This window comes from Echinops telfairi, unplaced genomic scaffold (genome assembly GCF_000313985.2).
Source record: "Echinops telfairi isolate 266 unplaced genomic scaffold, ASM31398v2 ScPeMD7_2;HRSCAF=8, whole genome shotgun sequence".
Classification (NCBI taxonomy): domain Eukaryota; kingdom Metazoa; phylum Chordata; class Mammalia; order Afrosoricida; family Tenrecidae; genus Echinops; species Echinops telfairi.
The window spans coordinates 45,356,952-45,376,426 of record NW_022103898.1 but is presented as its reverse complement, the minus strand read 5'-3'; the positions used below and the strand labels follow the sequence as shown (position 1 = coordinate 45,376,426).

At 34.0% G+C, this 19,475-nt stretch overlaps 1 protein-coding gene across 1 annotated transcript in view; it reads left to right on the top strand.

Annotated features, from left to right (window-relative positions):
- Positions 1-796: 796 nt before the first annotated feature.
- Positions 797-19,475, top strand: part of LRRIQ1 (leucine rich repeats and IQ motif containing 1) — a 232,578-nt gene continuing 213,899 nt past the window's right edge. Inside the window, exons 1-4 of the mRNA XM_045288642.1 lie at positions 797-809; positions 1,537-3,128; positions 9,071-9,223; positions 11,515-11,665. Of these exons, the coding sequence (XP_045144577.1) occupies positions 797-809; positions 1,537-3,128; positions 9,071-9,223; positions 11,515-11,665 (1,909 nt within the window). The remainder of the gene's footprint in view (positions 810-1,536; positions 3,129-9,070; positions 9,224-11,514; positions 11,666-19,475) is intronic.

The following is a 19,475-nucleotide window of genomic DNA, read 5'->3' as shown; positions in this document are numbered from 1 at the left end:
ATTGACAGTAAAGTTGTCTCAGTAATAATAACCAAGAGTTGCTAGGTAGATTATAAAAATTTTGAACATTTTTTACAAACATACGTTGTTAGAATCATATATCATGAACTTAATATTCTTTTACATATAAATGTAATATTATTTACTGTTATATGTTCAGCAAAAGCAAGACAGAATGAATGATGAACAGCAGAAAGAAGAAAAAATATGGGAAGAAAAATTTAAACAACATGAGGTAATTATATGTTTTAATGCAATAATCATTTCTCACTTTAAATAAATAACTCTTCTTGAATTGGACATGTTATTATAATATTGCCTAGAAGATATAGTATTTAATTATCAACATTTGAGAAGCTCACTAATTATCAGAAACATTCCTTGAAGTATAATATTCTGTAAATAAAAGCAAACTGACTCAGTGAATATGCATATTCCTATACAATTACAATTCTAAAGTTTTTCTTTAATGTTTGAAGAAAAATATGTTTAAACATTTCATTGTAGTTGAAAGTTATGCTATTAAAGGTTGCTTTATTTATCAATGATAGCTAATGAACTGTTAAATAATCTCTTTAAATTTGAAATGATTCCAGTGATATGTTTATTAATTTTGTCACCGTTTTTATTTAGTTATTTTAAGCAATTACAGGAATAAGAAATAGAAAATGTCTCTTCGTTTCTAAAAAATTTGCTGAGTTTTGTTGGCATATTTGCTTATTGTAGGACTTATTAATGTTATTTTCTCAAAGAACTTAAATTTTTCTAATTCATTAATATGTATTTATAGATCCTGATGTTGATAGTTGGTGAGAGATAAAATGTATGGCTAGTTTGGTTCTGTGTATTGTGTATAAGTCTGGACTCTATTGACTTGCTGGTTTCATATTCAAAGCTCACTACTATCAAGTCGATTCTGATTCAGTGTGACCCCCGAGAACAGGGTAAAGCTGTCGCTGTGGGTTTCTGAGACTCTTGCTCTTTATAGAAGTAGGAAGCCTTGTCTTTTTCTAGTGGAGCATCTGGTGGTTTCAAACTGCTGACTTTGTGATTAGCAGCCCAACTAGTAACCGCTACACCACAGAGTAATTCCCCGCGTGTTCTGTACCACTTCCAGCTTTGGGGGTCTCCTCACAAAGAACTCCCCTCTCAGAAAGCTTCTGAGTCGCTTCACCACATTGAATGTCAGCCACTCGTTTCCTTGGCCTCATTTCTGTGTCATTCTGGTTTCATATACTTTTTACTTTTATGACGTTTAACAGCCTATATCATACATATACATATATCATTATTCCTATATTATAGTATTAACACATCTGTGAAATAATTGCCAAATATTAAAATATTCAGTGTTGAAATGAAATTAATTTAACTATCCTAAATGAGTTTTATTGTGAATTCGTTATGAGAATTTAGTTTGTAATTTGTTTTCAATCTCTATTTTAGATAAGCATGTAAGATGGTGCACATTTAATTGTATTCTTATGAGTACTTATATTTCTTTATTTTAGGAATTTATTAAAAACTTGCATTTAAAAATGGAAGAGGAAAGAACAAAATTGAGAGATCTACAGGAAAATGAAAAAATTCGTTTGTATAAAATGCAGAATAGTGCAGCTATAAAAATCCAAGCCAGTTTCAAAGCATTTATAGCTTACAAACACTATAACCCAATTATCAAAGAACAAATGGAAAGTAAGAACAAGAAAGCACAAGAGTGGAAAAAAAAGGAAGCAAAAATTAGGCAATGGGAAGAAGAAAGACAAAAAAGGCTAGAAGAAGAACAACGAACAAAAGAAGAGAAAAAAAAGAAAGAGAAAGAGGAATTTAAAAAGAGACAAAAAGAATATGAAGAAAAAAAGATTAGTCTGAAACTAGACAGAGAACAAGTATCATTCAAGAGAAAATTAAGAGTCACAGAAGAGTCAAGGAGACAGCTAATGAGTATGACATTAGAGAAAACAGAATATAATACCAAACATTTAACTGTAAAAAGCACACCAATGAATAAGAATCACATAACCCCAAATCTAGTGAGTGAGAAATCAAAGACTCAAGATGTTCCTCTTTGGCTAATTGTAGATGAAAAATCAAATAGGAGGGGAAATGTAGGGAGAAAACTAGTTTCGGAAGAATTAATACAAGAAAAACTAAAAGAACATACACCAAAACAAGAAATTATGGCAGAACCAAATGAGGAAGAAAAAAAAGAAAGTCTAACAAAACAACAATATTCAGAAAAATTGCTTAATTCAAAAAGAAAATATGAAAACATAGATAAACAATGTGACTTGGAAAGTCCAGATCTAAAAGAAAATGTGAAAGAAACGTTTAAGCCACATGAAACGAAACTTCAAATTCCCAAAGAGGAAGAATTAAAACATACCATAGATGAAAATGTAGAACAAGAAATTCAAATACTGATGTTAGGACATAATCAAGACATTGATAAAGCAAAAAGTAATGAAGCACAGAAAGTAATCAGAGATAATCGACATGAGAAGATACAAGTGGAAAAGGAAAGAATACCAGGACAGAATGAAACCTTATATGAAGAAAACAGTACTTCAGCGATTTCAATGGAACAAGAATTATTACCACTAGAATTAGCCGTTGAAAATATCGGGGAAGATGATGTAGTAAAAGAAGAAGACACTGATTTAAAGTCCAGTGAAGCTGAAAACTCCGAAGACAATGCTCTGAATAGAGACATTGTGGTTTTTAACCCCAGTGAAGCCATAATCAATAGAGAAGACAAAATAGACAATCATGGTGATACTTTACGTAGTCAAGCTCTTCCTGGAAACTCAAGTGGCTGTGATGAGAAAAGCTCCTTGGTTTCTATGGAAACCAACTCTATTGAATATGAGATTAAAGAACTTTCAGGAGATTGCCCTGAAGATGGCATGGCCCACTCTAAACCAGAACCCCCCCTTTTAACTTACATTGAAGAAAAAAGACTTGCTTGGATACAATCATGTAAACCCTGGTTTGAATGTTTCAAGAAACACCAACAAAAGAACATTGTTAAGAAGAAGCGGTCTGTGAAATGCCCAGTGGACGGCACTCTGCCTCCTCTGAGCACATTAGACATTTTGCAGCTTGGCTCTTGGGATACACTACAGCAGGTATTTCTTATTTAATTTTTCTCCGTATTTTCTAAAATTCTCTACAGGTGGCTTTGAATTCGTAATAGTAGAAATATTATGTCCAATGTTTCTATTTCTTAATCAATGAAGCTGCTAACGTCATTGAAGGAAGATGCTCTTAAAAGATCTTCCCAATTGAAATTATACAGGCTACTTTCTCCTTTGGTGAATCACTATTAAAAGCTTTGATTTATCTTCCTGAAGCCTGTGTTAACTGTCCCCATAGTCATTATTAAATTAAGCTTCTGTGTGGAATTATATGGAAATATAGAATTAGATTAGAGAAGGGAACAGACATGCTAGTCAGACATTTGCTTTAGCATTGGGCCACCAAACCACCTACTGGCTCTTTTCGGAATTAAATGATCTTACTCGGATTAGACAATGTGTTATGAAAGAACTATATATAAAATATGTAAAATCGTATATATAAAATAATTATAAAATTATAATTATTTTGTCATGTGCAATGAAAGACTAGAATATAAAATGAGTGTTGAAAGAAGTGCTACCTAATGCAGCTAGTTTTGTATGGTATGGATCTCATAGTTTCAACCCAAGTTAAAACATGTTAGGTGGCATGCTCATTTCGGCAGCACATATACTAAAACATGTTAGGTGCCATCAAGTTGGTTCTCACCTGTAGTGACCCTACATACAACAGAATTACACAATGCAGGGTCCTGTGCCATCTTTGCAATTGTTCCTGTGCCTGAGCCCATTGTTGTAGCTATTGTGCCAATCTGTCTCGAGGGCTGTCCTCTTTTTCATTGCCCTTCTTAAGGGATTGGTCTCTCCTGATAACATGGCCAAAGTGTGTAAGATGAAGGTTTGCCATCTTTACCTCTAAGGAGCACTGGCCTTATTTATTCCAAGACAGGCTTGTTTGTCGTTTTAGCAGCCCATGGTGCTTTCAGTGTTCTCCACACTTCAAGTGCATCGGTTCTTCTCTGGTTTGCTTTATTCAATGTGCAACTTTCACTTGCATATTAGGCAAGAGAAAATATCGTGACTTGGTCCTCAAAGAAGCATCCTTGCTCTTCAATACTCTAACGGGGCTTTGTGCAGGTCATTTATCTAAGGCGACATATCTTTGGATATTTTGACAGCTGCTTCCATGGGCATTGATTGTGGATCCAAGCAAGACAAAATCCTTGACAACTACAACCTTTTCTCCATTTATCATGATGGTCCAGTTGTGAGGATTTTGGTTTTCTTTACGTTGAATCATAAGCCATACTGAAAGCTACAATCCTTGATCTTCATCAGCAAGTGCTTCAAGTCCTCCTCAGTTTCAGCAGGCAAGGTTGCCATATTCATACCACAGGTTTTTAATAAACCTTCCTCCAATCTAAATGCCACAGTTTTCATAAAATCCAATATAATTCTCTGGTTATGTGCTCAGCATAGAGATTCAACAAGTTTGGTGAAAGGATACAACCTTGATGCACACCTTTTCTGATTTTAACCAAGCAGACTTAAATTGCCTCTTAATTCATATTCCTAATGAGAACAATGAAGTGTTTTAGAATTCCTATTCTTCTCAAGGTTATGCATAGTTCATAATAGTCAACACAGTCAAATGCCTTTGAATAGTCAATAAAACACAAGTAAACATCTTTGTGTGATATTCTGTGCTTTTAGCCAAAAACTGTCTGACATCTGTAACAATATCCCTTGTTCCCTCATCCTCTTTTGAATCTGGCATGAGTCTGGCAGTTCCCTGTCAATGTTTTGCTATAACTTGTTGGATGATGTTCAGCAAAATTTTACTTATGTGAGATATCAGTGATACTGTTGATACTTTAAGGAATCTTTTGGTCCCCTTTCTTTGAACTGGGCACAAATAGTAATCTCTCCCAGTCAGCTGGCCAAGGAGCTGTCTTCCAAATGTCCTGGTATCGGCTAGGTGAGTGCTTCCAGTGCTTCATCACCTTGTTGGAACATTGTGGTGGGTATTCAAACAATTTCTGGTGCCCTGTTTTTGGCTAGTGCATTCAGTGCAGCTTGAACTTCCTTGAGCATCATTGGTTCATGCTCATGATACCCTCTAAAATGAGGAGCTTAGATTAAATATTTTTGCTGCAGTGCCTCTGTGTCTTCTTCCCGTCTTTTTTTTTTTTTTAATGGTTCCTGCATAGAATCTTCAATATCGCAACTTCAGGCCTGATTTTTTCTTGAGTTCTTTCAGTTTAAGATTGCTGAGCATATTCTTCCCTTTTGGTTTTCTAACTCTATAGGTTTGCACAGTTCATTATAACATTTGGCTTTGTCTTCTCCTGCTGCCCTCCTGAGTTTTCTATGCAGCTCTCTGACTTCATCATCTCTTCCATTTGCTTTAGCTACTCTGTGATTAAGAGCAAGTTTCACATTCTCTTCTGACATCCACTTTGATCTTTTCTTTCTTCCCTGTCTTTCTTTTTAATGATCTTTTGCTTTCTTCATGATGTTCTTGATGTCTTTCTGTGATTGGTGCTCAATGTGCTAAATCGGTTTTTGAGATGTTCTCCAAATTCAGACGGGATATTTTGGTTCTCATGAGCTTGTTTGAATTTTCTTTTACTTCAGCCTGGACTTACACATGACTGATTGATGGTTTGCTCCATAATCAGCCTGGCCTGGTTTGAGCTGCTGACATTGAGCTTCTCCATCATCTCTTCCCACAGATGTAGTCCATTTGATTTCTATATCTCCCATCTGGAGAAGTCCATGTGTACAGTTGTTGAGAAAAGGTATTTGCTATGAGCAAGTTGTTGCCTTCACAAAATTATATCATGGGAACGCCAGGTTCTTTTCTGTCACCAAGTCCATATTTTCCAACCGCTGTTCCTTCCTCTTTCTTTCCAACTTTCTCATTCCAATCCAATTATTATCAAGGAATCTTGATTGCATGTTTAATTGATTTCCAACTGAAGTTGTTGGCTTAAATCTTCAATATCTTTCTCACTAGCTTTGTGGATGATGTGCAAATTGAAATAATAGTTGTATTGATTGGATTTATTTAAAGGATGATAGATACAATTCTATCACAAACAATGTTGTACTTCATTCTAGATTTTCCAATGTCCTTTTTAACCAATACCAAGCCATTTTTTCTTGATTGTATTATTCCGGGCATAGTAAATTGTATGGTTTTCTGATTCAAAATGATCAATATCAGTCCATTTCAACTCACTAATGTGTAACATATAAATCTTTATGGGTTCTATTTTATTTTTTACCACTTATAATTAAGATATAGAAACTAGCAATTATAGAATTAGATAAGAATATTTTACACAGTTGTCTAGGGATGGACACATCCATATGAATAAAGATAGATATATTAATTTGCTCAAAAATATATATCTATTCAATATGCTAAATAAATATTGATTATTGGAATAAAGAGGTAGAAACAAAGAAATCCTAATATTTGTCAAGTAGATCTTACTTTACAGGCATTTAGCAAATAAATAAATAGATAAACATAATTTTGGATATTGATCATTGCTAAAATTAAGATTTCCAAGTTTCTAGTACATGAAATTTGGGAGGGAATTTAGATAGATTCTTGGTACACGAAAGAGCCATACCATAAGGAACTAGAATTACGGTATATGCTTTGACATGCTCTCTGCCTTCTAGTGAGTGTATTTACTGCCTCCATCAAATCCATGATACTCCACATGCAGTCCTGATCTCTCAGTAAGCGCTGCTCTCTCTGTAGTTATTCTTTTGTCCTTTCCTTGTTCTAACACATTGCTGCAGGTTTTCCACTATGAAGGACATTATCTACTTACTTTCTAGTTAAGTACATTTGCTCACAAATCTCTGCATGAGCTAACAGTGACCACTTCAGCCCTTGTTTCAAAAGGAATACTGATGTAGGAAAAGGGGTCTTTCCCTTTCGCTGTAGAAGATGTATCCAATGAGAAGAGCCCTGAGGAAAGTGTGATACGTGAACTGCTGCTGTTTCCTTGGTGTGTTTCCTTCTGTCCACCCTCTGTCCTTTGTAGGAAACTCTTTATAATGCACACAAACTGGAGGTTACTCTCTGTATGCATAAAGGCTTCAAAAACGTTCATGTGAATTTAGATCACCAGGAGGTATGTTAAAAATGCTCAATTTAATTCATGAGGCTCGATGGGTGATACCATCATCTGAAATTTCAGTTTTCATAGGAGATGCTATTGATGATGGTCCATGCACCAATTTGGAGTAGCAATGCTCTAATGTATCCTAATATTCTTTGACTGTTGCTCAACTATCTGAAATTATTTTTATAGAAGGCATAATATATAGTTTCATAAGTTTTAAAATGGGATAATATCCCTTATAAATATTAAAGTGTTATAAATACCATATTAGGCTTTCAGACAACTAATGATTCTGTTTGGCAGATGATTTATTGTGATGTCTTCATTCACTAATGTTCTTGATTCACTTTATTACTTTGATTTTCCAATCTATAATCTCCTCATCTCTGTCTTTAACCTGATAATTCACTGCTACCTTTGAAAGATTGCCCAGAGAAGATATTTAAAGATAAAAAGTATATTCCACTGTGGTTCCACCATGTAATGAATTCTATTTTAAGCTCTAATTTTTAGTTTTCAGGGTATGAATCAGGTCTTTATTCCATAATATTTTGCAAAGTTGATTGCCAACTACTAGCTATACATAGTAGAGTGTGATGGTTACATAGTAACTCTACGTAAATAAATCCAAGAAATAGTCTACTAAATGTAATCATATATGCTTATTACTAGTATCCTCACAGTTCATTGGAGTGTGTTGATTAAAAAGGAAAGTAATATAACAAGTCTTACCCAGTACATAATCTGGGTTAGTTTTATTTATGCTATTTAATAGTTTTCTTACTTTACCAAAAAGTTGATTGACCTCAGTTCGGCTTTCATGGACTGGGCTGAGTAATATCTATTTTGAAGTATTGCTGAGTTTTAAAATACTATATGCTATGATATACAGTGATACCTTGGTTGCCAAACTCAAACTCGTTCCAGATTTGTGTTTGAACACTGAAAGTTCAAGAACTGAATAGTACATGCTTGACGGGTGGCTCACTCTTAGCCTGTACAGATTTTTTTTGAAGTCGGATTTTCAGTTGAATATCAAGCAAAGGCTTGGAGCCGGTCAACAACTGAGGTATAGCTGTATGTGCCCACTGCTGTCAAGTCAGTTCCAACTCATAGTAACCCTAAGCAAAGTTTCTGAGGCTTTGTGAATCTTTACCAGAGCAGATAGCCTCATCTTTCTTCCTCCGAGCAATTGGTTATGTTGGAACTACCTGCCTAGAGTTTAGCAGTCTAACGCTTACCTGACAGTACCACAAGGGATCCTTATTCACAAGTAAATGGGGATGCTTGTTTTTGCAATAAGGAAGGCTTGTGATAGGATGTTGTTTATATTACATGGCTATTTTTAAATTGTTCTAATTACCAGTTTCTTTAGCAGCTCCTCTAAATCAAACATCTCCCTTCCACCCCCTTTTTTACATTTATTTTTAAAATCTGGCCAAACTCTCTAGTGAAAAGCATGCAGGATTGGACTTATCCAGAGATCCCTGGTATGCTGTCAAACACTGATTGTAAACAGAATCCCACAGATAAGGGTGGTTTATGAGTTAATGGCATGGAAAAATTGAGTGAACTAATAAATGATTAGTTTATATACATTTTAGCTTTGAACATGAATTAGTCATTAGTATATGTTATTTTGCCTGTTAATGTAGGAACAAAGGGCAGGAGTAGCTTAAATGCAATTGAGTTATTAATAAATGGGGATTTTAACAAATGGTATTACTTAGATGAATTTAAAAATGCATATGCTATTTTCTTAAATGAAGTATGCAAGGCTTAATATAGGTAATATTCAGTAGTATGAAATAATGTGCTTTCCTATATCTTGAATTTGTCTAGGTGACAACAGTTACTTTTCAAGATTTGCCAGGTTGTAATCTTTCTACACTAGCAGAGTGTTCAAATCTTCAGTTTCTGTCTCTTCAACGTTGTGGATTAACTTCTTTGCACAGCTTGGGTAACTGCAAACACCTGAAGTACATTGATGTACAGGTATGCCTGCTCTTCTGATCATTGTTTGTCTTCTGATAAACTTTAAGTGGGTTGATTTTTATATTTCAAAAAGGTCAGTTTTAGATAAATATTTACTAAAAAAACACATAATATAGGGTCTAAACAAATCAAAGGTCTAAATTTGTAAGGACCAGAGAGGGAAAATGATTAAGCAGTATGACCTGGAAACTGCACCTCTATTTGCAGAAGATATGGTTTTGATTTACTAACTTTTTGCTGCATAACAAAGTATTCTATTCTTGCTTGCTTTGAACAACCACAGCCTTATCTGTTGTGGGTCTGCAGGACATGAGTGCAAGCCAGTCTTGAATGAAAAGTCTTGTGCATCATATGGTGATGAATAGGTCTCATAATTACAGGTGGATGGTAGCTGGTTCTGAAATCTCCAAGGTACCGTCACTTGTATGTCTTGTGTGTTCACAGTAATGGCTGGGACATTGGAATCAATCAATCAATCAATCTCTCTTTCTCCCTCTTTCTTTCCTTCCTTCACTTCTTCCCTTGCCCCCTCTCTCCCTGGCTCTCAGGCCCTTTCACATAGTTTCTGTATGTGGTAAAATACCAAGAGTAAACATTGGTAAACAGTAGCTTCAATATGCAAGTGATTATCAAACATCTGCTTGAATCATGCTGGCTGATGTTCTATTTGTCAAACCCAGAGTTAGTGTGAGAGAGAACTGAATGATTGTATCGCTCTTGGGATGCAGAGTTTATCACGAGCAACTGAAAGACACCTTAGGAGAAAGGCCTAGTGATCCAGTTGCAATAGAGTACAGCTATTGAAAGTCCTCTATAGTGCAGTTCTGCTCTGGAACACAGGGTTGCCACCCACCAGTAGGAATTGACTCAACGGCAACTGTTTTTACCAAAGTGTGAGTTCTTTTTAGGTGCAGTTGATTCTGATTCATAGTAACTGTTCAGCAGAAGGGAACACTGCCTAGTCCTGCATCATCCTCACAATAGTTGTTTTGTTTGAGTCCATTGTTGGCAGCCGCTGTGTTACTAAAGGAACAGTACCAAAATTTACTTCTGCATTCTAATGATCCACTGACACTCATGTTATGAACATTCCCAAAGTTTTATGTAGGATGTCATCAGGCGAGGCTTGATGCCCAGGGTCTCTGCGTCTAAATCAAGCCCAGTGCAGATTAAGTCTCTTCAGGTGTAGCCGCTTAAGTGTAGCTCTTGTCTACTACATGGAGTATCACAATCCCCGCACACATACCCGCATACAGTAGCAAGACTGGACTCGGCCAACTGCCATGTAATTCCAGTTCAAAATGAGAAAGACAGGAAGTTAATAGTAGGCCTTGGTTACTAGCTGAACTGGTATAAATCCTTTGATGATGACTCAGTTAAATGATTCTCCCTGACTTCCATCTGCCCCTGAGTTTTTGACCCCAACTCCTAGTCACACTTCCATTTCCATAAGAAGTGCCCCGTTTTGAGGCTGGGAATATTTATCAGCCTGTTTCTTTCCTGTAAAAATTTGGAAGTATCTGGAGGCCTCTTTCTGTTTTCATTCATCTCTATTCCTTTCAGCTAAAACTAACAACTCTTCCCTTAATATAACTTCCTTTAAAAATGTTGTGTTTCTTCTGCTTCTCATTAGCTTAGTCTATTAGACAAGAACTAGATTTGTCTTTTTGAGACAGGCCTCTTTCTAGAGGGGTGTTATAGGACTGTACCTTTAATATTTTAGAACCATTAATTATTTTTGGAGGTGTCTTATACAAGGATTCACTGTGCATCCTTGGCATAATCTTGACCCCAAGGCCAATGATATACATTGTACAGATGTGTGTGTGTGTGTGTGTGTGTGTGTGTGTGTGTGTAGTGAAAGTATAAACCTATATATGAGGTTTACCCCTAATTCATGATAGTGACTCTTTGGATAATTAAGGAGTGGGGAGGAGAAATCAGGGAGCTTTAATATTTTCAATATTTGATGTCTTAAAATAAGTTTTGAATACGCTATGTTAAAATATCCATGCTTATTTAGTTAGGCTGTTTGACAAACAAATAAGTTATTGTATTACTCTCTGTATTTTCTTTTTAAAAAGAATATTAATAAGTAAATTAGATATTAGGTAATTATTCATTAGAGTATTTAATATTTTCATCCAGATAAGGTAATAACTTGCATATAGACATTATAGGTTTAGTTATTCATTAGGAAACTATATATCATTGTTACTCTTTTTGCAAGCTTTAAATGCTTCATTAGTAATTCATGAAATAAAAGTAATTTTATTTTTCCTTTGTTTTAGGAAAACCATATTCAGACAATAAATTGTGAAAATTTGGAAAATCTTTGCATTCTTCTCCTTAATAAAAATCAGCTCAGTTCTTTGCATGGTTTGGATGGTTGCACTAATCTTCAAAATCTTGAACTTTCACACAATAAAATCATTCGAATTGGTGAGAACAATGTACTCTAAATATTTACGCATAACTTCTCATGATTATATTTGACTTCATTTACTTCTTTAAAGAATAGATCATTGTAACTGGTTCATTTATTCATGTCATATTTATTTATTCTTACTGCCTGTGCATCAAGTCAACTCTGACCCTGGTGACCCTGGAGGACAGGGTCGAACTGCCCCTGTGGGCTTCCATAATGGTAGCTCTTTACCGGAATAGAAAGTCTCCTCTTCCACTTTCGAACTTCTAACCTTGAGGATCACAGCCACCAGAGATCCTTGTTGTTGTTGCTAGGTGCCATTGCTATATTGGTTCTAGTGTGGTAAATTTGAACTACCTTCGTATATATGCTCAAGCAAAGTTTTTATCATGTTCCTGAATTTCTGGCCACTCTTGAGCATTAAACTATAAAGGGGCTTTAAAAAGTTCATGTGTAAATGGTATTATAAGGGTATGGAATTTCTCCATGAACTTTGAGGGGCCCCTTCACCTTATTAGATCCCTTCATCACTGCAGGAATAAATATATTATACTAAGCACTGCTGGAATAAACATACCAAGGAAGAAGGACTGATAACACCTACCTATTTGTTCAGTGGTGAGAACATAGCCCTTTATATATGTATTAGAAAACTTTTATTTTCCTAAGGAGCTGTAATAATTTTTTAAATCACTGTTTACATGAGATCCTTAAAAGCCTTGCACAGCAATGCTGGTAGGGATTTAATAATATGAAAGGATCCTCAGAAAAATTCATGGAGAAATTCCATTATATTTTGATTCCATTTTTTCATGAACTTTTCAAGGCCACATGCACAGTTTAGTACTCAAGAGTTGCTAAAAACTCAGGAATATGATAAAAAATTTACATGGGCATATATCTCAAGGTAATTAAAAATTATCACACTAGAAGCAATATAGAAGTAAGTTGATTTTGTAATTATCCTTTTTGACTTACCCTGGTAAATGAGTTACCTCCAAAGATATGTCAAGTTGGTGGGGTCATGGTTTGCTGGTTTGGTAGTTATATAAAGATGTACGTTGGCAGTATTATAATGATGTGATCACTCTATAAATGTTATCTGATCTGATATGCAATATCAGACTGGATTATGTTGTTCATGGATAATTATTATCCCACTTAGATATTTAAAAATCACTTTGGAATTTCTTTATCTTTACATTAGTGGTATTGGTGGTTTTACATTTGTTTCTCTTTTGTTGCCATTTTAAATTTGTTTATTTTAGTGTTGCTTTTGGATAATTAGATAAATTATTTAACTAATCTTCTTAAATCAAACATGCTTTGTTTTTGGTTTAATCAGTCATTCCTATTCATTTCTTTCTCTGTACTCTTCATCTTTGGGTCCAGGCAGTGATTGGAATGGCAAGTCTATAGGGGTGTTTTCTCAAGGCAGACTGTTGTTTTCTAAGCATTGTAAGGCACACTTTGGAAAATGTAGCTTAGAATATGCATTATTTGTCTGTATGACTATATTGCCCACTTTGGGTCTTTCTAAGTGGGTCATGCCCCTCTTAGAGTGATGAAATCTCCCATGTAGGAAATACTAATATTTTACATTATTTTTTAATTTAAAATGTTATTCTAAAAGATACAGAAATAATTTTACTGTTGTTGGAATGAAGGCTAGTGCACTAACGCTATACATTACTATATTTGTACACCAAATATAAAAAGGCTGTTTGTAAGGAGAAAATCTTGAACCCTAATTCATTAAAGATTCTTTGCCTGCACTGCTGTGTGGGATTTTTTGGAGCTAGTGTATTTCCTGAATAGGATTTCTGCAAGATTTATGTGAAAACTGCCATAATATTAATTGATGTACCTGAGGTATCTCTGTGTTGTTCAGAGCAAACAAGGTCAGATTCATTGCCTTCAGTTGGGTACAATGAAACACTGTGTTTATTGAGTGTGAGAAGAGTTTACATGAGAAAGTAGATTTTCTGAAGACCAAGTGGAGTCTCTCTTTTCATGTTCGGGAACTGTGTACAGAGGTTTGCGTTGAGCGAAGTGAAAAGCATAGAATTGGGCTTTCAGTGATATATTGATCTTATAAAGTTTTGTGAAGGGGCACAAAGAAAGATTTGTTTTTATGTTAATACATTGCTATTTCATTGCTATACTTTTTCTTAAGGAAGAGAAATAAAATTGAAAGCAATTCCACAGTATTGTACAGTGATAGTTTCAAGTCTAATTTGTTCCTAATTCTTATCAAGCAAACTTTACATAATTTGTCATATTGGTTCTATTGACTCTTTGTGTCAGAAACTATGAACGTGTAATTTTGTTTGTTTGGTTTTCTTTTCATTTAAATAACTGAGAATGATAAATGCTTTAATCTCTTTAAAGCAATTCATTTGAAATAAGTTCTGCTGAGTGTTTTTCTCTCTGAAATTGTAGAATAGAAACATACTATAAAATATTTTATTGGTTTCAAATAAGAAGTATTAAAAAAATAAAGACAATAGTTTAACTTCAAATTTTATTAATTTTAAGTTATAAAGTTAATAGCATATTTTATTATTATCTTTAATACTTAAACATTTTGGGCTGTGGTTATGGAAAAAAAGTTAATTTTCATGTAATTAATCATGACTAAATTTTAAGAGAAAAGTACCATTTAAAATGGAACCTCTGAAATTTCTGACTATTAAGGTACAGATCCTTTCTAGCCCAATGTAATAAAGAATGTAATGTAAACTCTATATAATGCAATACATTATAATTTCAACTATAATAAATATAAATTATTACAGTAGCACAGACTTGAATACAAATTTTATAATAACTTAAAGAATGCTATTTATAGTTCTATAGTATTATCTATAACTTGTTTTATTATGGTTGCAACTTCTTGGTTATAGAATATTATAGAATATTTTGACTTGATCTATATTTATACTTAGGCACTTTGACTAACAAAAGTAATTGCTTTAATTTTAAGATGATTAACAGTTTTTACATTTACTATTTTGAAGCATTTATTTTATTCAGATAAAACATTTTATCATACTCTTTTCTTAATTTAAAATATTTTGTTACTTTTCTCAACATATATATATATATAAAATCAGTTTAACTTGGATGACTTAGTGTTTAAACTTTAAGGTTTATTTTATCAGTATGATATTTTATTTGTCTGAAATTTCTCATGTATGAATCAAGAAATACTAGATGAAATTTTGTTTGTAAGTGAATTGTGGACAAAATTTGTTTAATGGATACAGCCCATTGATTGTTAAGAAAATTGATCTGAACTAGTAATTTTTATTTAGTATTTTGTTTTTTCACAAAAGCCAAAAGAATTGAAAATTAGCTGCTCTAGTTTGCATCTTTCCTTCAAATTTTTTGTTTAATTTATGAACTTTGTAGCGGAAACATTATGAAACAAAATTACTTTTGAAGACATTAATGCTTTATGACAGATATATGATTTTAAGTTAGTCTGGATTTTAATTAATAATAGCAGGAACTCTATGTAGGACACACATTATCTAGTCTACAGAAGAACATTTGGAACCAGTGTGGCTTTCCATGCTCCTTCTGCTGTTCTGCAGGTTCCTGGGTGGCACAAGTGGTTTGTGATTGGTTGCTAACCTAAAGGTGGTTGCTTGAGCCCACCCAATGGCACTGCACAAGAGTGGCTTGGCAATCTGTTTCATAAGATTATAGCCAAGAAAACCCTCTGGCATAACCTTACTCTGCAATACAGTGTTCACTGCTGACTGGCCAGCAAATGGTTTGAGTTTTCTTTGCGTGTTAAAGAACAGGTGCCCTGCTGGCACAGTGAGTTACAGAGTGCACTGCTGACCGCAAAGACAGATGTTCAAAACAATGAAATTCTCTGAGAGAGAAAGCTGGGGCTTTTTACTCCAGCACGGATTTACAGTCTCAGAAACTCAAGCGCACAATTCTACTCTGTCCTAAACAGTCCCTGTTAGTCAGAGTTGATTCAGAGGCAATGAGTCTGGTGTTTGGAATTTGGAACTATGGCCCAAGAGATGAGTGTTTTTGTTTTTAAAAAAATAAATGTGTAAAAACAATGTGATAATAGGACATACTTACTTTAAATCCAAATTAATTGAACTATTACCTTCCCCTAAATAGAATTTCATTCTGACAAAAAATAAATTAAAATTTTATTCATATATAAATGTGACTTAATATAATAATATACAAAATCTTTACCATTAAGTATTTATTTTAAGTTTTTCATACATATCACTTATTTTTTACATTACTGTTATTTTCCCCCAAGTAAGGAAACTGAGGCACAGAGTGGTTAAGATTAAATTACAGTTTTTTTATTCAAAATGATAAAGCTAGGATTTAAAATGCCACACTTTAGCTCTGGAGTTTTTTATTTAATTAACTCATCATACTGTTTCTGAAATAAATATAGTTCTAATATTTAGGAGTATTACTATTTTGTTATGCAGCATTACACTATTATAAATGTAGTGAATTTGAAATCTATCAGCTAATTTATTGAGCACAAATGGTTTGCTAAATACTTTTCCAGAAATTGGGAGACAGCAATAAACAAATAATCATCGGGATCTCCGCAGAGTACACATAATTTGAGATACACACACACACACGCAAGGCATGTATGGACTATTTGGATCAAATTATCGCATTTCATTTTAGTGACTATTTGATGAAAGTGAACATAAATACCATGTTAATGTGTAAGAGCAAATCATTTTTGTCTTTTATTTCTTAATCATGAAACTTCTTTCCCTGCTATTTTAGGTAAGGTTTAATGTGGAAAAAACATTCTTTAATAATCTAGCACTTATTTTTTTATTTATGAATTTCAGACAATACATATCTAAATATCAATATTCATAGGTCGGCATTTTAAGGGTCTTTTTTCTTTCTTTCTCTTCTTATGTCCTTGCTGCTTTAAGACCAGATAGATTTCTAGACAGGTCACACTATTTTTAAAAGTATGAAAGATATTAACATTTTCAAATAGGCTTGGTCATTATGCCATGGATAATAGGACATTTGTGCCTAGATTAAAGTTTGTCTCAAAGTTTGTTTAACTTAAATATATATTTATGTGTATATATGTATGGGCATTTAATTTGTAAACCAGTTGCATATTTAGTGAATTTTACAAGGTTCCACTAGATGGTGCTAACTTTTTATTTTGGAAACGTAATAAGGCTTGTGAAAGACTGAATATCTAACTACTGAGCATACTGGAGCTAGATTTTGAATTTCATGATTGTTTCCATGCAACTTACATAATCTTTAAATCTCAAGTGCAACTCTATACATTTTCTGTACAATGAGTTATAATCGACTCAGTGGCAATGGATTTGGGTCCGTGGAAGAAACGCTGTCCAGGATAGGAGTAAATCAGCAACTGAAGGTGGTAGAACTTCACCAAATGCTTGCTTGGAAAAAACTTCCAGCTTAATTGACCGGCTTTAGTTTTGCTGTTTCTTACAGAGAAGTGTTTTTTCTTTTCTTTTTTTCCTGTAGCAAGGACGTTTCATTAGACTAGTGACTTATTTCTTTGGGAGGAAATCTTTGAAATACCGGTAATTATTTTAGGCAAGCACAGCCAAATGTACACTTTGCTAGAAGCAAGGTGCCTTAGAAAGATGAACATGCTAAATTTTTATGTTGTAGGACTTAGGAGGCTTTCAAAGAGTTGGTAATACATGAAACAACAAACAGACATATTTAAGGTTATTCTTTATATTTTGCTATTATTGTGTTTAAAACTTTTAAAAAGGATCTTGAATATTTTTGTGAGTGTCGTTTAGTTTGGTTTTGGATGGGGAAGTGGAAAATAGGTGTTGAGGAAGTAATTGTATTCTTAGGAAAGTATATGTTGCTGACTTTTCAACCTTCATTTGACAACAATGAATTTGTAAGATTAAAAGATAAAGGGTGGCAACTAACTCTTACCTCCTCCTCTAGATGCCCCTTTTGATCCAAATGCCTTGGCAAGGTCAAATTGCATCTTAGCATCCTATTTCTCTTTTGAGGTATAGCTCAAACATCTGTTCACCCTCTCTGTCCAAAGCCTTATTTGGTCACCACAGTTTAAATTTTTAAATTCCTTCTTTCTATAGAGAATAATTGTAAGTAAACAATTTGTGTATCTACAATATTAAATTGCTATACAAAGTGCGTTAAAATGTTTTGTTTTAACCCTCCCTATAAAATGAAATCAATAAGATGAAATCACTTGTATGATGCAATCGAAGACTCAGAGAAGTTAAGTAAGTTGCATGTATTCACACAGCTGCTTGTGTAATCGGACCTCTTATGAATGAACAGAGCTCTAATGGCGCGGTGGTTAAGTGCTCAACTGCTAACCAGAGGCAGCTGGCAGAGCAGCGACGGATGAAAGCTACAGCCATCTGCAGTTCCACTGTGTCCTTTAGGGTGGTGTGTTGAGAAATTTAAATTTGTACTTATTAAGTTATTTAGGACTTTAAAAATGAAGCATTCACATGTATATCAGCCTTATATATAGTAACTATTTTTAAAAATAAAAATACTGTAGTGAGAAGAGGTACATTGTTCCATATACATGCCAGTCGCTGTAAGTGTAGCTTACCAGCCCTGACTGACTGACCATACTTACCCCGTGTTCAGTTTGCTGCAGCATCACATGTCACGTGGCCTTTACGAAAGTCCAGTATATACACTCTTGGACAAATGAGAGGGAGAAGAGTAAAGAAACATTATGAAAATAGTTTGACCTCATGGAACCTTTACAAGGGTCCCTGGACCAGTTTACTGCCCCTGGTGTAATGTTTACATGATATGATTTTATCATTCTTTGTACTAACTAACTCATCTTTCTATGTAATGTGAATAAGTGCTATTTTTGTTATTTTGTTGTTGTCGTTGTTAGGCTGGTGCACCAAATAGCTTTTATTTGTTGAATTTTATCTCTTGGTAAGGTAATTGTGTGACTATCGATATATTGGTATTATGATGACTTAAACTTGGGCCTCAGAAACCGTTCTGTGTTTTACTTATCCCACTCTTCTTTATATGTAGCATGTGGAGGCTCCAACAGAAAGCTGAGTGGAAGCTTTAGACAATTGTTTCCATGGAGGACACCGGAGATCCTATTGTGATCTCTTTGACCCAGAAGCTGTCTTCACTCAGAATCAATAGATGCCGTGCATGCCATGCTCCTCTCCCTCCTTATGAATCTTTCTCATAAATCTTACAACCTTTGAAACTATAAAAATTACAACCTTTGAAACTGTTTATTGCCTTAAGCATTTATCTATTTTATCATTTTCCTACTGTTTAACAGGATTTCTTTCATGACTTAGTTACTAGTAACTTTAAGCCACAACCTGTGCTGCACTTTATTCTGACCCCCTCTCCTCACTTTCTTCCTTATTTTGACATTTTTCTTCCTTTTCTTCACTTCCCTTGGAAGCTCCGTGCTTTATTCTAAGTTAGTGGTTACCGTAGGAATCATAAAACACATTCTTAATTTTATCAAAGAGTAATAACATTTTTTTACTATGCATTCTTTATTTTGTTCTGCATACTTTTAACACAATCTTTATACTTTAAGAATTATTATGTCTCAAGTGATATTATTCTTCCAATTCTGAATACATTCTACTCCTTAATATTGAGTTTTTGTCTTTTTTTTTTTAAGTTTATGTTTTTTTTGGTGTTTTTTTTAAAATCAATTTATCGGGGCTCATACAATTCATCACAATACATAGATCAATTGTGTAGAGCACATCTATACATTTGCTGCCCTCATCATTCCCAAAATTC